The sequence below is a fragment of the Columba livia genome, chromosome 19, assembly GCF_036013475.1.
Source record: "Columba livia isolate bColLiv1 breed racing homer chromosome 19, bColLiv1.pat.W.v2, whole genome shotgun sequence".
In the NCBI taxonomy this organism is placed as follows: domain Eukaryota; kingdom Metazoa; phylum Chordata; class Aves; order Columbiformes; family Columbidae; genus Columba; species Columba livia.
This window is the reverse complement of record NC_088620.1, coordinates 10,617,852-10,643,242: the sequence shown is the minus strand read 5'-3', so window position 1 is coordinate 10,643,242 and position 25,391 is coordinate 10,617,852. Positions and strand designations below refer to the sequence as shown.

The window sequence follows — 25,391 nt, the reverse complement described above, 5'->3', positions numbered from 1 at the left end:
TGGTTCCACTTGCATCTCGAGCTGTAAAAACAGCCTGAGAAGCTGAGCCCGACCTCCCGGCCACGGCGGCCGAGCCCCCGAACCGCTGGGGAAACAGTCCTCACTGCACCCGCGCTTAAAACCCAGGCCTAAGTGCTTGGCTGGAATTTGGAGTGAATTTAAGCTTAGAGTTAAACCTTGAAGACATCCTGGCGAGTAAGGCATTTTCCAATTATCTCATCCAGCATATCCAATCGCCGCGCTGACTTTATAAACTAAATGAAACCGCACACAAATTACACTGACACTAAGAACAACATTTAACAGGGTTACCCTTTGCAACTCTATCCAGGTTTATTCCCTTTACAACTGTGTTTACTGCCTTAATCTCCCCAAATTACCCAGTCTCCAACATCAGACGTAAACAGGCAGAAATTTGGCTACTGGTTCTGAGGACATTTTTTTTTTGCGTTTTTAATGAGTTCTGATGGGGATAATAAAAACAAAAGGGATTTATGTTTGCGGATTGGCTGGGCTGACGGTGCAGAGTGTGCCCCCTTGGAAGGCGCTGTGCGCCTCGCTGCCACGGCTTCTCTGCCCGGGGCAAACACGGGTTTTTAACACAGAAATCCGCCTTGTGCACGGCTGAGGCTCCCTGGGGTCCCACCGGGATGGAGCCACCAGAGCATCCGCTTGGGATCGCAGGACCCCGCGGTGCTCAGCCCCTTGCGCCCACCTTCGTCCCAATCCGCGCGGAGCCGGCAGGAGACACAACAGCTCGTGCCAAACCAGCGCATTGGCACACGCTGCAACACACAGCAGTCATCTCCAAAGATGTGGAAACGCCAGAAAATACAACACCCAAGCACCTGCAGCAAGCAGCTGGGCTGCCCAGCGCCCACGGCCAGGAGTGCCAGACAGTGTCTGGAGAAACCCCGCTGGGTGCTGAGCTGCACCAAGGGACGCGAGTCCCGTCCAGCTAAGGACCGGCAACAGCCTCTCGCACCCTCCCTGGTGTCCCTGTCACCCCTGCCACTTGTAGGTGGCCCCAATTCACTCCTGGGCAACAGCAGCTCCTCTCTCCTGTTCTGTCAGTGCTGGCTGGACCTTGACGTTGGTTTAATGCTGTGGAGGCTTGTCAGCCCTACTGAGACATTACCCTGCCCTGCAGCCATGGCAGCAAGAGCTGTACGGTGCTTCGGGAGCAAAAGGAGAAAGACAATCCCCAAACACAGCATGCATCTGATCCTGCTCCCATCTCCCCACCGGCCAGCCCAGCCATGGGCGCAGGAGATGCTCTCCAGACACCAGTTAATGTCTCCCACTGCGAACTGGGCGGCACCGCAGCAAGCCAGGGGTACCGCAGCACTTACACTTTGTCAGTGTCACAGTTTGCACTGACACCTGTGCTCACAGTGGACTGAAAGCGGGTGGGGACTTAAAAGACAGTAAATGGATGAAAAATATAAGGAGAAAATATAAAACCAGCTGTAGTCATGAGCTCCAGGTACCTGACATGCAGCTTCGCACTCAGTGTTACAGGCGGGTCACATCCCATGTCCCCAGGCTGCTCCTACCTAAGCAAAGTGACAAGGAAAAGGACAGTGAAGAAGAGCCCAGCACACGCTGCTCCCACCTTTCTGCTGACACAGCTCTTTGTTGGCTGATGCGGTAAAAAACTCAGGGAACTTGTTTGTGTTGCACGTAACCCTGAAAATAGATAAATTATTTGTGCTTCATATATTTTTTCTTTTTTAATCTCTTTTTTTGCATGCTTTAAGTGGCCAAATGTAGTTTGCTTTTTTCCCCATTGTTCAGCTGTGTGGTGGCAGCGAGCACCTGCTCACTAAACACCGTTTTCCAAGGTGAGTTTCTAAAAGCAATTTTGAAAATAAGATTCTTTAAAAGCCCCAAAAAAGGCAACGGCATGTCCTCATCAGAAGAGCACGGTGATAATGGAAGAGGCGACTCCTGCTAGAGAAGAGCAGCACGGTCAGCACCGACGCTGAATTCAACAGCCGGGAGCTCAGCTGGAAACGCACGCAGGGCCCGGGCTGCCATGGCCTCAGTCTGTCTGTCCATCCTGCGCCCGGGCCGGCGCGACTTAGCGGGTGTTTTTACATTTTCGAATGGCACAAGGGCGGGAAGCGCCGGCGCTGCCCGTGATGGACGAGGGTGCAGCGCGGGGCTGGGAGCCCGCACAGGTCAACGTCCTTTTGTTTCCCTTTGTCAATAAGGGAAGAGCCCGAGGAAAGATGCACGTACCGGTACAGTCTGAAGCGCAATGGCCCGGACAGGGGTGTCGCGGATTAAGCCGAGCTGGCGATACAGCCACGAGAGCCGCTCGCTCAACCCCCTTCCCACCTCCATGAGGGAACGGAGAGACTTGGATTGAGATAAACACAGTTTAATAAAATGACACAATACTAATACACCACTTGTAAATATATATATATAAAATAGAAACAATATAAAATAAAAGATACTCAATGCAATTGCTCATGAACTCTGTCCACACCGAGCAGCCAGTGCCAGGAAGCAGCACCTGGTCCCAATGGCTGATCTTGAAGAGACAAAAAAGGAAAAAGGCAGAAAGGCCCAGAGGCCTCTGCAAAACGGCAGAAGGCCAAACTGAACACCCCGACCTAAACTCCCCCAGCTCCGACAAAAAGAGCAAAGAGAACACGAGAGAGAGAGAAAGCAGAAGATCCTGACTTTCCCTAAATCTGGAGCCTGACGCCAATGGGCTGGAACACGGTCACTGCTCAGTCCAGTGTCCGTCCAGCTCTGTCCGTCCATCCCCTTCCTCGCTGCCTCACACCTGCGGGCAGAGCTCAGAGTGTCCTTGGCTCTCAGACCAGAGCAATTCAAAACATTAACTCTGTGCTGGGCTGTTACCTCTTGTTCTCAAACTAAGTCCAAATACTGACCATGCTCGCTATGGAAAAGCAAGGTTTCTGTCTGCATGAAGAAAATGAACCCATTTTCAGTCAAACCAGCACAAGAGGTCAGAGCCCCATGGGGACTGAATGGTTGGAGGCTGGTGACCACGGACACTCTGGACAACTCTCCTTAACACTGTCATCATTTCACGAGTCCATGCTTCACCCAGCTTGCTGCAGGGGTTGAGGCTCCGGGTGATGTGAGGAGGAACAACTGTTCTTCCACACTGACCACCCGTCCCATGAGGCTGGAGGCTCCCGGAACTCAGGAGCTGGATTCTGTATTTTTCCCATCTCTTTGTGGTTGGCACGTAAGAGACGTTCCACAGGTTTTGAGCTCCCTTACCCTGTCACCTCCACCCCTGGATCCTGTTTTCCCCAGATATCCCAGCCCTGGACCCAGCACTGTGCGATGTTTAGCACACGGGCACTCAAACTGAGGAAGGGTGATCAGAGTGGGTAACTCTTTTTCCAGTGACCTCATCACTATGGTTAAAAAGGGGAACTCAGATAAGCTTTGTGGTCTAATACATAAAAATACCTATATTCCTTAGAAACTGAGTTTCGAAATTCACGTGCCACAGCACACACCGTTTACATGTACGGATGCCATGACTTGTTGCTCAAATCGGGTCTCTGCACTTAGAAATTCTTTGCTAATCTGGGTATCTGTATTCAAATTCCTGGTGCGTGTTTGCACTTGCTACGGTAACTACATGCAGGAATCAGGCACACCTTGTTTGTACATCTTCATCCAGCCAGTTGCATATTTGGCATGACTGTTGAGTCCATTTATGAATGAATTAAACCACTTGACAGAATCAAACGCTCGGGGAAAGCTCAGGCAAGAGGCAGCTCTGCTTTGTATCACTTACCATTAAAAATCCGCAGGATTGACGTCTTGCAGCCTCAGCACACGCTGTTCGGTCTTCTTCCCTAAGGATGCTGAACGGACTCCTGTCACTCAGAGCTGCCAGAACACAGTCCCTGCAGCGCGGGAGTGAACCGGGAAACTCTCTGCATGCATTGACCTAAGCGAGCCTAATTTATTCTAGTATCATAATGCTTAAAGCTAACTATTGCCGTAATTACTTCCACATATCTATCTCATTCCAACAGGCTGCTCCTCCTTCCCAGCCAGTAATCCTTCTCAGAGGCACTCACTGGAATTCCAGATCACTTAATTTCAAAACCAGCTATATGTAATTAGAGGAATTTCTACAACCATTCCATTTATCAGATGCACAGGAATGAGCTGTAACTCATCTCTGCTGACGGTGCCCCTGAAAAGGCTTTAAAGGACTTTCTAAGAGGAAAAGGAAAGTTCCACCAAGACACATTTGCCTCTTTTCTTCTCCTCTTTTATGGAGGGAAGACACCCAACATGGACACAGGGTCTTCAGTTCTGAGTGCAGGTGAATTTAGAGTTTATTTCCAGCTTCCCATCAGACACAAGGGGATGTTTCGGTCTGCTGGTGAAATGTCCTGTGGTGACACAGCCAAGGCGGTTTGAGAGCTGTCAGTGAAACACGTGAGTGCGGTTTGTGCCTTAGCTGCGTGACGGAAACCAGCAGATTTGTCCCTTGCCCCGATACGGCCAGACTGATGGGACCTCAGGCAGAGAGCAGGATTTTGCCACAAAATACTTCTGTGTGAAGAACGCAGACCCACAGAGCTCGCTTTGCTCAGCACGGAGCTCATCTGCATCCCCCAAACCTCGGTGCCCCTGGGCTTCGCCCACAGCCCTGGTTCAGAGACCCACCACAATTCAAACCTGACTATTCAGCCCCAACACTTGGGAATTTCAAAAGCGCCCAGGAAAGCTTTACGATCCAGGGAGAGCTGTGTATCGGCTGAGTGTGGGGACAGCGGCACGTGGACCCTCCTCAGGGTGCGCACGTACTTCTGCTACTTGGGGGCAACTCTCTGCGGATCATTGAATTCAAATGATCAAATACACCTCACATAGTACTTTACATCATTGCCCAAGCGAATCCTCTTGCTCTGCAACTTGGCAATCACTGGCAGACAACTTCCAGGAAACAGATTTTACACTTGGAGGCTAAAAAAAAGGTGAACTGTATTAGCTCTGAAATCAGAGCTTTTCTGTCCACACTGGTTTTACACCAGCACACCAGTGCCCTGTGCTCTGGAGCCACCTATAGCTTCTGCTAGAAGAGCGTAAGTCTGCTATTTATATGTACAGGCAATTGGGTTATTCGATGTAAAACAGAGTTCTACCGTCACATGGCTCAGCTTTCATGCAGATTTCTTTCTGGATGTTTTGCAGTTCTCTTTCCTATTTTGATAAAAGAAAGTTACTTTCAAAAGTGAAGGCTTATCATTTCTGGTGATCTAAACAGATGTGACTCAACAAAGGGGTCCTTTGTAGGGCCATGTTGGTGCTTTATTTTTTAACGATGAAGGCTTTGGTTGTTTGTTATGGTGAGAAATAGTTTCCCCTGCAGATAGCCCCTTGAGAAATTCATGAGAGAAAACCCAGACTGTGAAAAGTATGGCTTGTGAGGAATTTGAAACAACATGACAGGGAAGCAAATCATTGTGAAAATCCTGTTACAGAAAGCCTGGGCTCACGGCCACCTCCAGTTCACCGTCCCCGACCCCAGGTGGGCTGTCACACTGTCACCTGCGCAACGACCATCAGAACGGGAATCAGAAGCACCATCCAGCCTCTGCACCCTGGTGCTGGCTGGAACGCGCACAGTGCGGTTGTGGCCAAGCCCACGGGGGGCCGGTGGCTCCAGCCAAACCAAAACAGGCGCAAAGGAGCGAAACCGCGGGTCAAGGTAAGGAACGAAGAACTGGCACCATCGCCGGCCACCGTTGCGCAACCCCGGCTAATCAGACACAGATGCAGATGCGAAGCGCCTGCGAACACTGCAGAGCGGTTGACATTCCAGCCGCTGCACATCTGGACGGTGCCGGCCCCGCATGCGAGGCTGACTCCTCGTGGGTGCAGCTCCGCGGGGTGAGCGGCGCAGCGCCTCGCGAGAGCTCTGCGTTCTGATCCACCGCCACGTTTGTGCCCCTTCCTCCCAGGCTTCTTTCCCTGCACGTGTTAAAGTGCTCTGCTTACTGTCGCTGAAGTATAGTTCAATAAGTTTCCGTTCTCATTTAAGAGTTCGTTTTTGAGGATGGTAGAATAGCTTGGGTTCATGTCAGAACAGTTTCAAGGCCTCCAGCATCAAAAATTAACCTGTCATAAATCTAAAAATACCAGCTTTTCAGAGAGCAGATGTGAGATGCCAAGAGATTTCACACACACAAACAAATGGGAGATCTGGCATCAAGTTCAAGTTATATTTTCTCCACGGTTACCTAACGCTGGGCCCAGCACTCTGATCTGAGTCACCTCACCGCTTTTTTGCTAATGTTTCTCCCAAAGTACAGTCTGAGCATCCCTGAGCAGAGCACACGTGGCCGTGCCCGCCGCACGTTGTTGCACTGGCGGGGTCTCCACCAGCCCCAAGTGCTGGGTTGGAGGGAGATGAGCGCGAGCACAATGACCCCACAAAACCGCCAGCGTGCAGGAAATCGGCCAATTACCCAGCACTGACTTTAGCAGAAACCGTACAAAGGGATCTTTATGGGTGAGAAGATCGCAGGAAAGGAAGGAGACAGGCAAAGATCAGGGGAAATGATTGGTGTGGTGAACTACAGCCAGCTATCTAGGACCATCCTCTGAAATGCTGTTCTTAGCTTTTAACTGGCAACTGAACGATAGGATTAATTAGGAGAACTTCTTAAAATAAGCAAAAAAATAGTTGGTGCATAAACTGTCAATGCTTCTACATCACAGCAACAAATACCGTGAGCAGCTTCGCTCAGCACATGGACTCGCACCCTTCCCCACGGGCTTCCTCTTGCACATGGGGCAGCCATGGGAAGGGATGAGGGCAGGATCGGTGTCCCCATGAGCCTGTCCTCGTCAGCATCGGGCCGCAGGACCACCAGCACACTCCTCGCAGGATGCTCAGGGTCCATCAAACCTCAGCACGCAGAGCAACACGTGTCAAAATAGTAAGAACGGGATGGAGAGAAGGAGTGTGAGTGTCCGCAGCCAGCACAGACACCCAGCCCTATGCAGACAGGCCCTGACCACGCTGCTGCTGCGCTGAACAAATTATAAGAAAATATCCATTGAAAAATTCCTTTTTCTGTCTGATAATGTAAACACGAGTTCAGCACAGGAGACTCCACAGGATAAGATGGTTTTGATGACTTACAGCCGCGTGTACGCTCCACAGACTCGCTTTCCAAACAGCCCATTATCACCGTGCAGGCAGCTCGTTTATTTGCTGAGAATTCTCATTTAAAAAAACTAATCACTCAAGATTTATCTTCCTCTGATACGGCACAGGAGGGCACCGCCAGGGTTCCAGCTTCTGCTGGCTGCCGAGCTGCTTGTCTAGCAGTTAATGTCAAGCACAACAGGGCTCTCACACGTCACTTCTCCAGCCGGTGTGTCCCAGGAAACCGGGACTTTGCCACTGGTGTTCCCACCAGATGGATCATTTCCCTGCCTCAGTTCCTCCAGGAGTAAAAGTGGAGTTGTCCAGCCAAGGAGTCAAGAGCAAAGGGGGGTGTCCACAACTGTCGAGAATTGTCTGAGTCTTTCACCGAACACAGCATCACGTCTGTCATGAGCACCTGGAGCTGCCACAGAAGACGGGATTTGGAGACAGCAGATTAGGGCTTGTACATCCAGTCCCATGGCTGGTTCCCTCTCTGGCCCAGGTGACAGTCCCATGGTTGGTTCCCCATCTGGCCCAGGTGACAGCCCCATGGCCGGTTCCCATGCTGGGAGGTGACAGCCCCATGGTCGTTCCTGTTCTGCGAGGTGACAGCCCCATGGCTGTTCCCGTGCCGTGAGGTGACAGCCCCATGGCTGTTCCCGTGCCGTGAGGTGACAGCCCCATGGCTGTTCCTGTGCTGGGAGGTGACAGCCCCATGGCCGTTCCCGTGCCATGAGGTGACAGCCTCACCGGTGAGCGGCGTCAGGACGCGCAGGGTTGGGAAGGAGCGAGGAGCAGAGCTCCCCCGCACAGGCCCAGGCTTCCCAAAGAGCCGAGATCATCGTTGGCAGATGGACCTTCCCCAGGGCTCTGAATTCTCTGTTAGCAAACAGAAAGCAACTGGAAGGAAAAAAAAAACGCTAAAAGAAAGCCTGTGTTTGAAATATGCTTTGTTTTCGTTTAAAAACTCCAGGATCCCATCCAGTCTGAACGAGCAGGCAAGCGCTGAAACAAGCTCTTTGTTTTCTGCATCAGCTCAAGAAGAAAACACTGTTTTTTGGTGTATTCCCGTGAGGTCTGAATCCTGCCTGTAGCCCCACTTTTGGCAGGCAGGGAGCAGGTCACAGGTAGAGCCCTCAGAGCCACAGCAAAGCAGCACCATGAGCAGCCCCTCTGGTTAACCCTTCCCAGCCAGGACGGGGGCGTCCCCCCCACTCCACCACCTCCATGGTGGCTGAAGGACCCACCACCCTCACCTGGGTGACACCTTCCTCTGCCCCCCAAGTACTGCGGCCCTGGGAGCTCTGGGGGAATACAGGCAGGAATAAGGGTCTCCCGGGGGGGTCGGGGTGAACTGGGGGCTTTGTGGGAAAATTCTGCCACGTTCCCACCACCATCAGCAAGGATGTGTGAATGGGGTCCTGCGGTGGCTTTGGGACTGTGGCATGTTGTGGTGTGGGGACAGGGTCCTGCTCTGCCCACAGCCCTGGGGGCAGCGCCAGGGCAGCCGCAGCAATGGCCTGGGGGGGACAACGGCTCATGTCAGTGTCTTCTTCCACTGCCACCCCCAAAGAAGGCACAGCACCCCCAGTCTGCACTGGAACCGTCCCCAGGGCTGCGCTTGGGATGCTCCATGAATGGCCACAGCTCCGTCAGCACCCCGTGTCCCCGGCAGCTCTGCCCTCCTGTCTGCACCTCCCTACAAACAGGCAGGAGCCCTCGAAACCCCCGAGAGCCACCAAAGAGCCACCAGAGCTCCGCTCAGCCCTGGGGGGTCTGCAGCCCCTCGAGCGAAGCGCTGCCCTTGGCCTCCAGCGCTCCCCACAAGTGCCCGGGTGGTTAATTCCATCTGCGGATCGCCCGGGGCCAGGTCGCCCCTGCCCAGACCAAAAAGCCGCTGGTTTACAGTGGTCTGCTTGCCGAACGTGCCGTCACGCAAACCACGCAGCAGGCTGCATCTGGCACCAGGGAAGGGTAATTACTGTAATTGCTGAAGGCATCGACTCACTCCCCCTTCTCTCTTGGCTGCGCAGGTTGAAGCGTGGAGGGTGAGTGCCAAGTGTTACGGTGTGAAGCCATTTTCCATACAGAAATTTTGTTTTTCATGGCTTATAAGTTACCACTCCCCGCCTCCAGTCCTGTGGGTCGAGATTTGTCATGCTTGTTCTTAACCCAGTGGAGAATTTCTTTAGGAAAGTTCAACAGTATAAGTAGCAGCAATTATTCATCTGGCTTTCGTCATGGCAGATAACAGATACTCACAGAGAGCTGCAGGCTCTGCAGAGGACTCCCGCACAATCCAGCACGGCCCCAGGTCTTCCAGGAGTAAATTTAGCAGCAATTACTGCACCCAGACACGGACAAACACCCACCCAAACACAAGCATTTCATGCAACCCATAGGGCTGGTTTTCAGACAGCTGAGCACGAATATGTGATGATCATCAGCTAATTAAGACATTTCCCAGATACATCCTTGCCCTTGTTTTGTTAAAAAACAAGTTTCTCTTTTAGTGAATGTGCCTGCCAGCTAAAGCTTCATATGAGCTGCATTTGCCTGGAGAACCAGATGCATGTTTTGGTGAGCACAGCAATGGAATGTGAGGTTATTGATAAGGACAGATTCACATCTCACGACAGGGGCAACGAGAAACAGGTGACCAGAAACTGACCAACGGAGTATAACATCCCATTCACGTGAACACTTCATATAAAAGTGGGAGATCACGAGGATCTCGCCCCTTTTCCTTATTCATTAGGAGAGGACCTTGCGAGTCGTCCCTGTGAACTGAGGCCAGTGACAGACTGAATCCAGCTCCGGTTGGCTACAGAGTCCAGTCCAGGACTTCGGGTGCTGGCTCTGCAGTTGCCGGGACTTTAAAGATTGGTTTTGTATATTTTGTAATATTTTCTCTATTGTTATTAGTAGCATCAGTAAAACATTTTTAATTTTTCCAGCTCTCTTCTCTCTGTCCTTCTTTCCCCTGACAATCTAAACCCTCGACAATCCCGGGTGCGAGTGTAGATTCTAAACCTGCTTGTAAAACCAAACCTTTGGCCTCGGCCTGCAGAGCCCTGAGCGCGACGCTGATCCCCGCACCTGCGCAAGGAAACGCCGCATCCAGACGGTGACGCCGCGTCCAGAACCGACCGCCCTGCGCTCACCCGGCACGCGTGAAGCTCCGCTTCAGCACAAGAAAGAGAATAACTGTTTTTTAGTTAAAAGTAAAATGCAAGGAACTTAGACACAAGCAACCAAGATAGTGAGAAGTTACGACTGAAATTTCAGATGTGCTAATGCCAAATGTGCCAAGTGCAGAGTCCCAGCCTGTCCTGTCCACATCCCACGGGCACGACGGGCCCCGTGTCCACTATACAGACGATACAGCGAGGCAGCAAGGGGCTTCGTTAGCTGCTACGGAAAACACGACTTTGAGCATCGTAATTGTGTGCAGTTTAAATATTAACCATAACATTTACATGAATGCTATTTATTATAATTTATTTTTATTTAAACATGTACACAGAAGTGAAATGAAATAAGTTGTGTTAGGCTGCTTTAAAAACAAAAGCCACAAACCAGATAAGAGAGATAGAAGACGTATTTCACATGGAGAGATGGCTGTGGGTCATGAGGCTCTAAAACAAGGAACAGCAATTTGTTCCTACACCACGGAACAATAAAAAGGCATTTACTCACTAGATGAGGAGTTGTGAAGGCCGAGTAGGGACGGAATGAGCCCTCACTCTCCCACTTGAGCACAAAAAAGAAGCATAAAAACCCACAACCCTGTCTCGTTTCTGTAGGAAAACCACTCTTTTCAATGGTCTGAAACAGATGTTGCTTTTTCACATGCATTAATTTATTTACCAAACACTGAATCCTGAAATTTAGATTTTCAGGCTAAAACCATAATTTTGCTTGGGTAAGTCCTTGTTCTGCTCTCACACACCAAGATGACGCTAAATCCCAGGCTAATGACCCAAGGGTCCGAGGATGCACCGTGTTGGTATCGGAGCTGTTGAGCAATTAATCACGTTATTTCTCAGCGGGTCGATCCCAGCAGCTGGCCGACCCCAGACTCTCCCACCTTGACACCAAATGGCTGATCTCACAAGAAGCGGAAAGAAATAAACGCCAGTTTGCTAATAGCAATAGCTCAAACCTTGCAAGGACTCTGCTGTCCCCGCTGGGGACTCGGAAGGGGAAACACAACCTGGGTTTCCAGCAGCAGGAGACCCACAGCGCTCTGAGGCTGGGTAAAGCAAGGAATGGGAAACGGGCTGGAGTACAACAGGCCTTTTTAAAGAAAATATAAATTCAGCGTAAAAAAGCAAGTTCCACTTTGTGTCCTCTTGTGAAAACCTCCTGACTTGATCTCCAACCTACAGCCAGCACAGCAACACCTGCGGAGCGTCCAACAGCCCCCTCCTCTGCTCCTGGCGCTTGTTCCTGGGGAGCAGAGCCCGACCCCCCTGGCTCCAAGCTCCTTTCAGGCAGTTCAGAGATCAGAAGGTCTCCCCTCAGCTCCTGTTCTCCAGCTGAACCCCCCAGGTCCCTCAGCCGCTCCATCACACTTGTGCTCCGGCCCCCTCGTATTCTCCATTCTGTCTCCATCTTTGTACTTACAGGATAAACCCTGTGGGATGGGGCATCTGCCTTTTGCCCTGTGCTTGTACGGTGCTCACTGTGCTATTAATGTTACGAGCAGCGTTCCTCAAGAACGCAATATCCACCCCATTATGTTCCACAGCACAGGCTGGCGCAGGTCTCTGGGGTAAGTCGCCACTCACTGTGAGGAGCTTCACGCTCCACACGGGCTTGTTACGAATCTCTGGAAGCTTCACTTCCAGTTTCAGCCACACGGCTGCTTGTGACTTGGGGACAAGTTGAGCTTTCATCACCAAAGGAAACATTTCGGACTTTCCTGGTTGCAGACAAATGAAAGATCCTTTAGTACTTACAGAAAAAGCCAAAGTTGCTTTCCTGCCTCTACTTTAGATGTTAAATTCACATCACTTTTTGCTTTATCTCCCTGGTTTTCACTGTTTAGTGTTAACCACACTAAACCTCTCAGACACAATTCTCGTGACCGGAGCAGAACTGAGCGTGCTGTGTGTTAGAAGAAACAAAAAGACCGGTTAAAGATCCGCAGCCACTCCAGATAAAAGAAGAGGGATATTTTAATTTAGAGTGGCCCTTTTACAGCTCATGTCCAAACCACATCAAATACATACAAATACTGACTGCAGGAAACTAAAGTTGGAGCTTAAAAATATGCGTAAATCAAGGAATTCTCATGCTTAACTTCGTCCTCTGACCCCCACGTCTCCTTTCCTGAGCCGCTTTCCTAACGCCAACAGGGAACCGGTTGATCTGCCAAAACAGGCCGTGTTCTCACCTCCACATGCACACGCAGCCTCACAGCAACGGGCTCTCTGTCCACATCCCTGCCCAGTCAGACGTTGTCGAGGGTTTTGGTTGCGGGGTGACAATAAAACCTTGTCAGGTGTATTGTTAACCCCCTCTCCCCCTTCCCACTCAGCACAGGCGATCAGGAGGGAAAGAAGGGCAGACAGAAGACAGTTGGAAACATTAAACGTGTTTTACTAATGCTACTGATAAAAATAGAGAAAATAATACAAAATATACAAAACCAATCTTTAAAGTCCCAGCAACTGCAGAGCCGGCAGCCGAAGTCCTGGACTGGACTCTGCAGCCAATGGAACTGGATTCAGTCTGTCACTGGCCTCAGTTCACAGGGACGACTAGCAAGGTCCTCTCCTAATGTCGCCATGAGGAAAAGGGATGAGATCCTCGTGATCTCCCACGTGAAGTGTTCACGTGAATGGGATGTTATACTCTGTTGGTCAGTTTCTTGGTCACCTGTTTCTCGCTGCCCCTCTCATGAGATGTCCATCCATGCTTATCAATAACCTCACATGCCATTGCTATGTTCACCAAAACATGCATCTGGTTTCTCCAGGCAAATGCAGCTTATATGAAGCTTTAGCTGACAGGCAAACTCACTAAAAGAGAAACTTGGTTTTTAACAAAACCAGGACAGATGTGTGGTACTTTAATTATTTCTTCAGTCACTCTGGGCTGAACCAGCGCTACTCAACCGGCCTTGGCTCACAGAGACCGGCCTGCTCTTGATGGGGTCTGGGCGAGCGCCGCCTGTCCCCTCCCCACGGGACACCCTTGGCTCTGCCCTTGGCACCCCAGGGATGCTCCGCTGAGCACACTGCAGCGCTTCCTCCTCGGGATCTGTGCAGAACAGGCAGAGATCGAAATCAGTGCAAAACCGGAGACCTCAGTGAATGGGAACAAATTAAATAGTTCTGGATTGTGAAAATCATTCATCGAATGACGCTGATGTTAGGAAAGCGGTACTTCAGTTGTACTGCAGCAATAACCGAGGGAGGGATGTGGCATTTCCACATTGAAGAGACCAAGGGTAAAGATGGGGAGGATGTCAAGCGAGAGTACCGCAGAATCAAGCGGCTTGGGGTAATAACTGCGTGTTTCATAAGCTGGAAAGCAACAGCCACCCTTCTTATCTTTGCTGCGCACAAGAAAGAGGTGCTACCCTGGCTGATGCTCGGCCTGGCTGCAGCACAATGGAGCAGGCACCGCTCGCTCCTCCAAGGGTGAGATAAACTGTCAAGTGAATTGGAGATTAACTATCCAGATGTAAATGAATTCATTGCTATGCAACTGATAGGGCCCAGGCCCGGTTTAGTGCAGGATGGAGTCAGGTTTGGAGAGCTCTCTCAATGGCCAAAGAATTTATAACCTGTATTCATGGCACTCTCTGTAAAGGGCCACCTAACAATGCAGGAGCCTGCAAGCATTGTTCCTTTTGAAGGGCTTCGCCACTCCACCCCCACTGCTCTGCCCCCAATTTACTCCCCTCCTCCCGGGGTCCCCAGCACCCCCCCCCGCACCCTTCCCTCCTCCCCATCACACAGGAAGAAAGCCAGGGGGAGGCGACCTCCGCAGCAGAATTTGCTATTCATGTTCCGTTCCCCCTCACAAATCCTTAACTTCTTGTCTCTTTTTAATCTTTTTTCTCTTGAGAAAGAAAAGATCAAAGGGCTTGGGGCTGATGCTTTCTGAACTAGGCACTTCTTGCCATGGGAAAACATCGATGAGGAAGGGCTACACAAAGATGCTTGTGGCTGGGGGTGGGGGCCGGACGATGAGACAGGACTTTCTTCCATGGAAATGCTTTCTGAAAGCCTTTACCAAGCAGCCCTGCAAGTAAGATGCAGCGATCCAGCATCCATCCCAGCCTGCCGGCCCGTCTGGGCAACCACAGCAGCAGCAATGAGAGCACATTTAGTGTCGCATATGAGCGGTGTTGATGTCTTCCAACACTGAGTCCAGGTGTGCGCTGGACCGCATGGGCCACAGCCCACCACCTGCAGGTCCCTCCTGGGGCGACTGGACGCTGGGGCTCTGGAGCTTGGAGAAGCCTGAGGGGGGACTCATTCCTGGGGATCAATATGGAAAGGGGGAGTGTCAGGAGGATGGAGCCAGGCTCTTCTCGGTGACAACCAGTGACAGGACAAGGGGTAATGGGTGCAAACTGGAACATAGGAGGTTCCATTTAAATTTGAGAAGAAACTTGTTGGGGGTGAGGGTGTCAGAGCCTGGCCCAGGCTGCCCAGGGGGGTTGTGGAGTCTCCTTCTGTGCAGACATTATTCCAACCCGCCTGGACACCTTCCTGTGTAACCTCATCTGGGTGTTCCTGCTCCATGGGGGGATTGCACTGGATGAGCTTTCCAGGGCCCTTCAACCCCTGACATTCTGTGGTTCTGTGTGACCTTGTCCGTAGGCCACTCGTTTCTCCTGGGTTCCTTAGGAATGCATTTTCAAGAGAAGAAACAGATGCCCTCCCCCGACTGCCCCAAGCAGGGAGCGCTGTCCCGTGTGCCTCGGCCTCCGCACCCGCCCGCAGCGTCACCTTCACACCCGCACCTGCACCCCGCTCCAGCTGCCGAAACAGCTGCCTCCCACAGTTGTGTTTCAAAGATTCCCTAGTTCCAAAAAGACAGAGGATTATGCTCTGTAATTCCAAGAGATCCATCACTGGTATGGAGGAGAGTTAAAAGCTTCTGTATTCACAGAGAAGAAAGGGGAGGAATACAAAATACTTCCATCTCCCAAAATGGTTGTGATGAGAGTTCATCTCAAAGCTGGACATTCTGAGATCCCCAGATACCTCTCCAGGGCAATATGGACTTTTCCCTCATTCACTAATCCCAGTTTGCCAGTTTTGTGCTGTGCCAAGGCAGACGAGTCCCAAAGCAGAAGCTGCACACAAACAGTAGATTTGTACCGAAGCATCAATACCAAATATTTCAGAGGAAAATGTGCTCTTGGTCCAAAGGTTTGTGTGAGTTTCCAGCTGGAGATGGAACTTCAAAGCAGAGGCTCAAATCTCTAACGAGGGAACGAGCCTGCTGGGAAACCTTTAATCATTGTCATTTGGACAAGCAACACACAAATATCTCCCCCTCAGAGGTTTCCTGCTCCTGGGAAGTAGCTGGTTTGGACTTTTATGTTTTGGAAAAACGTTACCTCGGCCTGAAGGATTGATCTTGAATTGAGGTTTTCACTTTAAACCTGAAATCAAGGCTTGCTGGCACAGAAGGGGGAATCTGCAAAGACTATTCAGGAAGCCAGGTTCAGTCCCACCATCTCCTTTTCCATCTGCCCCGAGGCCCACGACCCCTCTGGGACTCTGCAGAGGGCGGCTGGGCCACCAGCGCCCAGCTCTGCTCTGCCACTTCTGCTCTGGCCTCTGCAGCGCACTCCGCTTGTGCAAGAGCTCTCACAGACCTCACAGTCTCCCTCCTGTACCACTGTCCTCCTCCAGAAGGTCTTGGCACCTTCATCACCTGCACCAAATAAAACATCCTTCAGATCTCCCTGGTAAATGGTCTCTCCGGCGCCTTCAAGCCCACCAGCATCAGGCACAACTGTCTCGCTGTTCTTTCCCCTCTGGGATGTGCAGGACAGGGCAGGGTCTCTGACTCGCTTCACGTGTTTCATGTTCAATTATTTTAGGAACAGTCTTACTTGTATTGCACCAACAAGAGCTCGTTTCTTGGCCAGGTTACACTCAAACCCGTGGTCCTGGACTCATGTCAGCAGCAGGTCTCTATATATTAATGACCACACGTTCCAACCCAACCGTCTCATACGGCAACTTCTCATTCAGCTCAGCGACGTTAGATTAAAATCTGCTAAATGTGTTGCAGCGTAAATCCCGTGAGGCTTCACTAAGCTACACCACAAACAAACTGCAGCACCCACGGTGCTGTAACAAATTATAGGTCTTACAGGAACACTGAAAATTCACACGACTTTTCTGCCTTCGAAGCCGGTTTCCTGACACAGACTTTAAGAATGTGTTTCCTCTGTAGGCTCAACAAATGCCTGAAACGCGCTGGTGAGCCAAGGAGAACAGCTGCCTCTCTTCAGATCTGAACGACTTTCACCACCACCCCCAGAACCCAGCACAGGAGCGTTCTCATTATTAGAGACGATAAGTGTTTGTGCTGAAAGAAAAATGTAAATGGCTCTAAGAGAGATGCCAAATTAGCACAAGTGACCCACGACCAGCAAGGCGAAAATTCTCTAGTGGAGATTTAGAGGAGGTTGAATGTCTCAGCAAATTAGCTCCGGGCTGCCAGGATGACAGGCCTCCCCGCGCACCCGCACCGCGATCGCCATGAAACAGTTGTTGTTCCAAAGCGTTTCTGATTAATTTTGCTCTACTGCTGGGGAAAAAAATGCAGAATGTCACCGTCGTAAAACTGCCAGATGTGCGTGTTCAGTTAAATCACACAGACCTTCAGGTGACGAATGCCTCCCTCGGCCTCCCGGTTTTACTGGTGCGCTGCAAATCAGGCCCTTGGCACTGCTGTCAAGTCTTCGGAGCTAAAGTAATATTGCTAGCTAGATAGCAATAGTATAGTAAAAGTAATATGTGGCCAGAGAGCCAAATATCTGCTAAACTCAGATGCCATTCTGTGGGTTATGCCCTGAGAAAGGTAAGTGAGAGACACGGGCTGCAATGTCAGCAGCAGGTCTCTATATATGACCCGAGGCTGGACCAGCTCTGCTGGGGACAGGTGAGAGAGCTGGGGTGTTCGGCTGGAGAAGAGAAGCTCCGGCAGACCTTAGTGTGGCCTTTCCAGACTTAAAAGGGGCCCATAAGAAATGCAAATGCAGCAGCAAAGCTTCTGCTCTGGTCTCAAAGGCAGCTCAGGCACACTACATGAAGCACTAACACAACACAAAATTAGGGAAACAGTTCATATTCCTACAAAATACTTAGAAAATGGAAGCTAACTTGTCCCATCTGGCTTTCAGCTGGAAGGGCACGGCCCGTCGGTGCTTCCTGACACCCCAGTCACCCTGTCCCCTTCCCGCCAGCACGGGGACGGGTGACACTGCCCGGGGCTGCAGGGACAGCACTGACACACGGCCCCCGCAGGAACCGGTGACGAGTCGCTGCTCTCCAACCCTCACCCAAAGGAGATTTGTGCTCAAGGCTTCTAGGGAGAAACCGTTAATGTGTACACAGGTCTGTGCGCCGTCAGAAGGACCCCTGTGAGTGCTGAGCCCCCTGCTTTCCCTCCTCTGGTCAGGAAGGACTTGTGTTTTTTTCCCAGTGCACACTCAGAAAGAAACCCGGCGGCTCAAAAGTGCTTTTGATGAAATACTATAGACCTAAAGTATTTGATTAGCAATTTGTTATGGAGATAAGTGCTAAAAGCACACCGTAAACACATTAAAAACCACCATGTCTACAAGGTACAGAAAAGGCCGTAGTAACGTGCGCCACATAAAACCACAGGATGCAAAGAGAGAGAAAAGGGGCCGGTGGCACTGACTGCAACTAAGGCTCACTGGGAACATGGCTGTACATCCCCATAAGCTGAAATACTCCAGTGTTACCATTATTAAAATACTCCCTATAAGGAGAAAAGCAGGGCCAATGCTCCAAGGAGACACGCACGCAGCCTCGTTCCTTTTCTAAAAATGAATCCTGATGAATATGTGACCTTTTGGTGACTCCTTCCCTGCTAACAAACGGGCTTCACAGAAAGAATGTGAATATACATTTGAAGCATCTACAAGCAGAAACTGAATCGTGAGGAAGTAAACTCCAGAATCTGTGCCAGAAACCTACATTGTTTCCATCCAGACGGGACAGAAATAAATGGATTGATTAATACAATGTTTCAAACTCCCAGAGTCTCCACGGAGCACCTTGAGTGAACTCTAACGAAGATGTAGATAAAGATTGGTTGGCTGAGGTTGAATTCTCAGCAGCCAGAGGAGCGGGCTATGCAAATCCCACTAAACTGGGTAGGAATTGGGTTCCTTGCACCCACAGCCACCAACAAAACATCACGTCTGGAGTTCCTCAGCAAGCAATCGTAAAACCAACACAATAAACAAGCGTAACCAAGCTGCAAGCTGTCTTCAGATAACTTCTACACATGACAAGGACCTGCTGGAGAGGGGCCAGAGGAGCCACAGGAATGACCCGAGGCTGGAACAGCTCTGCTGGGGACAGGCTGAGAGAGCTGGGGTGTTCAGCTGGAGAAGAGAAGCTCTGGGAGACCTTAGTGCGGCATTTCCATAGGTAAAAGAGTCTGATAAGAAAGATGGGGACAGACTTTCGAGCAGGCCCTGTTGTGACAGGACAAGGGGTGATGGTTTAAACTAAAGGAGGGAGATTCAGGCTGGACATGAGGAAGAAATTGTTGCCCTGAGGGTGGTGAGAGCCTGGCCCAGGTTGGCCAGAGAGGTGGTAGATGAACCATCCCTGGAGACATCCCAAGCCAGGCTGGACGGGGCTCTGAGCAACCTGAGCTGGTGAAGATGTCCCTGCTCATGGCAGGGGGGGCACTGGGGAGCTGGGAAGGTCCCTTCAACCCAAACCATTCTGTGATTCTGTGAAATGAAATTTGTATTTGCACCAGGTTTTCCTCTTTCTCAGAGGAATGCCCTGAAAGACACACAGCAGGTCAGTGCAACGTCTGGGTGACCCCGCATGGTGTGGGACACGCTCTCTTCTCAAACAGCAACTCCTCACTCGTGACCAGCGTGTTCTGGCGCTGCCGACACGCCACCGGCACAAGGCCACGCGTCTGAAGGGCAGCGCCGCGGCAGGACCTGCCCAACCGTGCTCCACGGGAGCTCAGGTGTGGGCACGGGGTTCCTCGTACCAGAACCCTCTGTAGGAGCTGAGAGCTCGAGCCGTAGAGACCGGGCAGGACATGGAGCTGCTCCCTGACAGGCAGCAAAGCCGAGCCTGCGCAGCCCCTGCAGCCCTTGCGCTGTCCCCAGGCCCGGGCAGGATGTCACAGCACCACGAGCAAAGTCCTGGTTGGGTTTCCCCGGCATCCTGAGCCGCACACCCTGTGCAGTGTGGTGAACCCCTTTGCCTCCCGCTTCTCCTCCTCATTCTTGTCTCATCTTCACTTCCTCGCTCCCTGTTGGCCGATGCTTTTATAGCAGCATCCATCACCACAGCACAGTCCACCACAGGGACACAGAAAGTCCCCAAAGGCCTCATTTTCTCCCCACCTTTGTAATTTTGCTTTTGCAATTCCATTATTTTTGTAACAAGCGGCTGAGAATCCATGAAGATGGTTGCAACAGGCGGCGTGCAAGGAAGAGCTGTTGTTACAGGCACACGCTTTTCTCTAATGGCAGCTTGGAAAAACACTGAATCATGTTTCTTGCCCAAATGTGCTCTGCTCTGCAGTCTTCCATTAAGCAGGGACTAAATAGTTTCCCACAAAAGCCCAAGGGCCTGTGAAAGAGACTGACGGAATCTTATTCCCTCTTTAACTTCCAAACACCATTAACTTCTCCCTCCTTTAAGCGCCCAGCTGGTAGGGGTATTTGGCAGCAATCCCCTCAGCAGAGGAGCTGGGGGGACCCGGCAGTGTCCCCTGCTCTGCGGGGGGGACACAGGCTGAGCCGCCGGCAGGTCCGTGTGGCCAAAAAGTGAATTTCGGCAGCTCAGGGAGTTTCCTGAAGTGCTGCAGGGCTCCCTCTCCCTGGCTGCAATTCCTCCATCCCAACAGCAAGTTCAGAAAATAACGTAATGAAAACAGTATTTTATTTTTATTTTTTCTTCCTTTTTTTATTTTTTTCCATTGCTCATTTTATTTTACTGAGCTACTGCATACGGAGCCGAATCTTTACTTTGGCTCACGTCCTCCTGCAATATCATTACCCGCGCGCAAAGGAAAAGCCCTCTGGAGATTTCCAATCCAAACAGGCCCTTGTTTTATCTACAACTATTTGAGTACATGACCTCAGATAACCCCGTGGCCAACTGTGTGCCAAACTCCAACTGCAGCCATGGGAACTTTAAATACAGAGAAGACTTTCCAGCTTCCCTCCGAAGGGAAGACGTTGGGTTGCTCGCTCTCTTTGGGTCGGACGGAGCCGGGGAGCCGGGCTGTGCTGGCCCTGGAGCCGCGGCGGCACCGCGGTGGCACCGGCTTCACCTCCACCACGGGGACCTCCTGGGTTCGGGCAGCAGCACAACCGACCTTCGCCACGTACAAACAGCCACCGTCCCCTTTGCTTCTCAGGGTTCTGCTCCGGGTTCAGATTACTGCAAAGACAAACAGCTGCACTTGGGCCAGCAGGCTCGTCCGTAAGGCTGTGTTTGGATTACTCTGGACAGGGGAGGTTTTTCATCTTCATTAGCCTGTTGTTCACAGCCACATCCGCAGTTTCTCACTGGGTCAGAGCCTCTGGCTCTTTAGTAGTGTTTATGAATCTAAATAGATCAATTAATCTGGTATTTGAATGAAACTCGGGACACTTTGGCACCTGGTGTTTCAGACATTCAGTGTGTGTGGGTACCAAATTCTGCAAGCCCTTGCGAAACACCAGCCCAGTGAATTTAGGAACCAGAATCAGTATTTTTCACAGCAGTGACTACTTGCTTTTTCTCCCCAGATCAGCACTTCTTCATGTTACCACCAATGCATGAATACAACAGAGGAGAATGAATCCTAGAGCGGAACGCAAGCACAGAGGAATAAAATCTCAAGCTCTAGAAACAGCACAGCAATTTGGTCTTGACAGTCTCCGTATCAGTTTCCGACACTCTCACACTGAACACATGCCTGCATTATTTCACGTCAAGAACCAACCTCGTTGAGAAGGGCACAGCGCGGTGACCCCTCCGGCGCTGCTGTTTCTCCTCGCCGGGATTTCCGCGGCCAGGCCGCCGGGTTCAGAACAACCACACGGGGTGGATGGCAGGACTCAGGCGCCAGGCGCTGCTTTTGCACCTCGAGCAGCCCCATTGCCCCGCTCGGAGCTCCCAGAAAAAATCCAGGTCCAGTCTGCAGCTGCTGGGCGGGCTGGGGACACAAACCCAGGGCAGTTTTCGCCTGTATGCAACCATACATTCATATGCATTAAGTAGAGGCCTTTGCATTTCAAGGCTGTTGTTATTTTGATCTTTACAACCCCTGGAAAAAATGAGTTCAATTAAGTCTCATCATTAGGAATTTACATAAGGTCACTTCAAGGCTTCCTGCATTTCCTCTGGTTCAGATCACAGTGCTCCTGGTGTTTCCCCTCTTCATTTATAACCTTGTTGCTGTAGGGCTTTCCAAGTAAATCATCCACCACCAGTTTCCTCTCAGCAACAGGCGAAGAGTTTTTCATTCAGGCTGAATGAAGCCTCAGCTGCCCCATGCAAGAGCAGCCCTGTTAAGGGCACAGCAGCCCTGTTAAAGGCACGGCAGCCCTGTTAAGGGCACAGTAGCCCTGTTAAAGGCACAGCAGCCCTGTTAAAGGCACGGTAGCCCTGTTAAGGGCACGGCAGCCCTGTTAAGGGCACAGCAACCCTGTTAAAGGCACAGCAACCCTGTTAAAGGCACGGCAGCCCTATTAAGGGCACAGCAGCCCTGTTAAAGGCACAGCAGCCCTGTTAAAGGCACAGCAGCCCTATTAAGGGCACAGCAGCCCTGTTAAAGGCACAGCAGCCCTGTTAAAGGCACAGCAGCCCTTTGAGAGGCAGCAGCTTTCTCCTCAATAAAAAATGAAATTAATACAGAAGAAAATGTATTAATTTAGATTCCTTTACCAGGAACAAAGATTTAGCTGCATTTGGTAGCACAAGCAATGAGCCAATTCTTAACATATTCTCTGGTAAATCCATTTGCTAATCACTAAGAATAGCCCTTTTCACTATGAATAAAGTGAGAAACGCACTCAGAAGCTGTGAACTGTATTCAGTCACGATGCAAAACTGCGGCGAGGTGCACACCAGCTACCAGCTGATCAAAACGGTACGGGTTCCGCCTACACACCACCCACCCCGCTGCGTCCTTCATTTACACAGCTGAAGAACCAATTTGAACCAAACCAGATTCTGAACTGGGTCCAAAATGAATAGATATCGACAGGGCAGGGCTGAGACAGGCTGAGGCTTCATCTCCTGAGCCGAGACTGGGCAGGCACGGAGGACAGGCCGCCCGTCCTGGCACAGCGCGGCACCGGCCAAATTCTCCTTCGTCTGCGACTGGACAGACAAGGGCTGCGCTCACAGGGCCCTGGGCAGCATCAGCACCCACTGAGCTGGGTTCAAATGAACCAGCTCGTTTTGACAGGTCCATTTCAACTGGGATCAGTTCCCCGATGCAGCCACCTTGCAGTTAAACCAGCACTTGTGCTGGGGCACGGGGGGCTCAGAGAGGCACTGGGGTGGGGAGAGGTGAGACAGGGCGCACGGGTTCATCCGGCAGCACAGACCCAAAACTTTCATGAAATCACAGCACAAGTGTCCCCGTCCCATTTCCGACAGACTCAAGCGTTTCTGCCTCTCCTCTGAAAACGGCTCGCAGCAGCCTGGCTCATCCAGACATCATTCCTATTTGTAACCCAGAAATATCACTGTACCATCACCACAGGCTGGGGAAGAGTGAATCTCGTTGCACCTCAGATTCAGAACCTGTCTTCATCTTTCATATTTAACTGCGACTTTCAAAAAGGACATTTTAAATGTTAAAATGCACTAATGCCTCCAAGTAGCGGGGATACTTTCCACCTAACCTTTTTCCTCTATTTATTCCATGTCCTCGACTGACACAGCTATCTCTCCTCTGCCCGGCAACCAGCTATATACCCATGGATGAGCTTTGCAACTGAAAAAATAACTCGGCTGACGCAGCTTAGGTAGGAGAATGTGTGCGCCGCTCCTGCGCTGGCCCCAGGAAAGGGACACCCTGCACTTCTGAACCTGGGAGGTCTTTGAGAGTTTGGCAGAAATCCCCCGGGAGGCCTGTCATTAGCCATTTAAAACTGTCTATAGTATAGGGCTGAATTGAAGCGTGGGACAAAGCCCCCGCAGAGCTATCTGTCAGGAAAGGCTCCGACACTGGCAGGGGCTGTTAACAGTAACAATGATGACAATATAGCGGGGATTTTCGGGGGTGGGGACTTCAAAGAAACCCTAAAGAGGTATTTTTCATTAAGAAGTAAGAAAGCAGCTGAGCATTGTTTTTGGCACTAAAGCTGAATATGAATGTTACTGCGGCAAGTCACAGATCAGCGACAGCATAAACTGACACCCAATTAAATGCGCATGTGCTGCTTTTCCGAACGGCTCCCATTGCGCTGGTTTTGTGTGACCTGGCCAAGACAGCAGCCCTTGGGCCATCCCTCATTACCCTGGGATGTTCTGGTGCTTATAAACAACAATAAGCAGCCGGTGAGCCCCTGACGAGGAGTTCTACGTGCCATTGCTGTGGCGTTACAGACGGTCTAGTGGCACAGCGGTGTTGGTCACTGGCAGCGTCCCCACGGGCTGACACACCAGCTCAAACTGGGAGCAAACCTGTGTCACCGTGTGCAGAAACGACACAGAAGCCACAGCCGGCAGCAACGAAGAGTCAGGAGGGGCTGTAGGTCCACAGGGACTTTTCTGCATCGGAACTCCAAACCTGTGGTTCTATCAAGGGGAAAAGGAGCATGATCATGAAAAAAAAATAAAAGTATAAGATGGATACCATGAACCACTCCTGCTGCAGCAAGTCCTTCTCCCGACCACGGGAATTTACTAACGACAGTATTGTTTAGTGCGTGATAGTGAGTCTGTGAAGAGAAGTGAACAGATAAACCCGTAATGAAGATATTCGGTCGGGAGCCATGGCCGGCCCTCGCCAGCCTCCTCCCGGCTCCGCAGCCCCACAAGACCCAAACCTCGCACCCTCCTCTCAGACAACCCATTTGCTTGGCCAGGCCAGGCTCGCTCAGCCCCAGCCGGATTTAGGAGCCCAGTCCCACCGTACCCACCCGCGCCTGTGTCCCTTTGAACCCGACCCAGGGCCAGCTTTTCCCGCCACCCAAACCCGCCGCTATCATATCGAGTGAGCGCAGAGGAACTGCCCTCGGGGTCTGCGGAGCAGATTGACTTTCACACCTCACTGCCCACACTGAAGAAACCCAATCTAAACAGCGTAACTTTGCATAACCGATTATTTTCACTGGGGTAATGTGAGCCCTCCAGTAAATGCCACGAAACGCTGCTGATCCCGGGAAGGCCCCGCTCAGGCAGGGATGGCCTGGAGGCCCGCGGGGCGATGGATGGGCTCGCTCTCGGAGTGCAGGCTCGGCCCCTCGGCACAGGCCGCTGTCAGCACAGAAGGAAACACGAGCAACATTTTAGTGCCCAGCTCATTTATATAGTCAGAAATTGGAGCGTGCAAAAATCGGCCAAGGGAAGCAGGCTGGCCAGAGCCGCGGGGCAGGCTGCTGTGCAAGGAGCTGTCTGGCCTTACTGGATGTCTTTTTAACTTTCTTTTCCACAATGTCCGACACATTTTGAGAGGCTTCAGCTTTCAGCCTAACTCCCCAGTGACCCATTATCCTCGCACATCCATCACTCCATCCTGTCACCAAACAGCCATTCACATGACCTTGTTTGTAGGGAACCGTGTTCCTCCTCTGACTCCTCTGTCGCCAGCTTCCTCCTCTGCAACCACCAGCTCTTTCCTCCGGCAGGACCCAGCTCACTCATCTCCCTTTCTTCCAAGCCCATGAATTCAGCCTGTCAAATGAAACCCCTCGCAGGCGCAGAGATAAGTGCTCTGCAGGACACCCGCTCACTGCCATGTCCCCGTCATCGGACACCTGAGACATAAC

The 25,391-nt window shown here is 51.3% G+C and overlaps 1 protein-coding gene across 26 annotated transcripts in view; it reads right to left on the bottom strand.

The window, feature by feature from the left end:
• EXD3 (exonuclease 3'-5' domain containing 3) overlaps nt 1-25,391 on the bottom strand; it is a 297,294-nt gene that overhangs the window by 95,539 nt on the left and 176,364 nt on the right. For 2 of the 26 annotated variants that reach the window (XM_065036174.1, XM_065036179.1), the window contains one exon: nt 5,307-8,056. The exons of 21 other annotated variants lie outside the window; for them this stretch is intronic. In XM_065036174.1, the coding sequence (XP_064892246.1) occupies nt 7,940-8,056 (117 nt within the window). In that variant the 3' untranslated portion in view covers nt 5,307-7,939. Of the gene's footprint in view, nt 1-5,306; nt 8,078-20,334; nt 20,842-25,391 lie in introns of those variants that run through there. 3 more of the 26 variants (XM_065036178.1, XM_065036184.1, XM_065036176.1) reach the window with 2 other exon arrangements.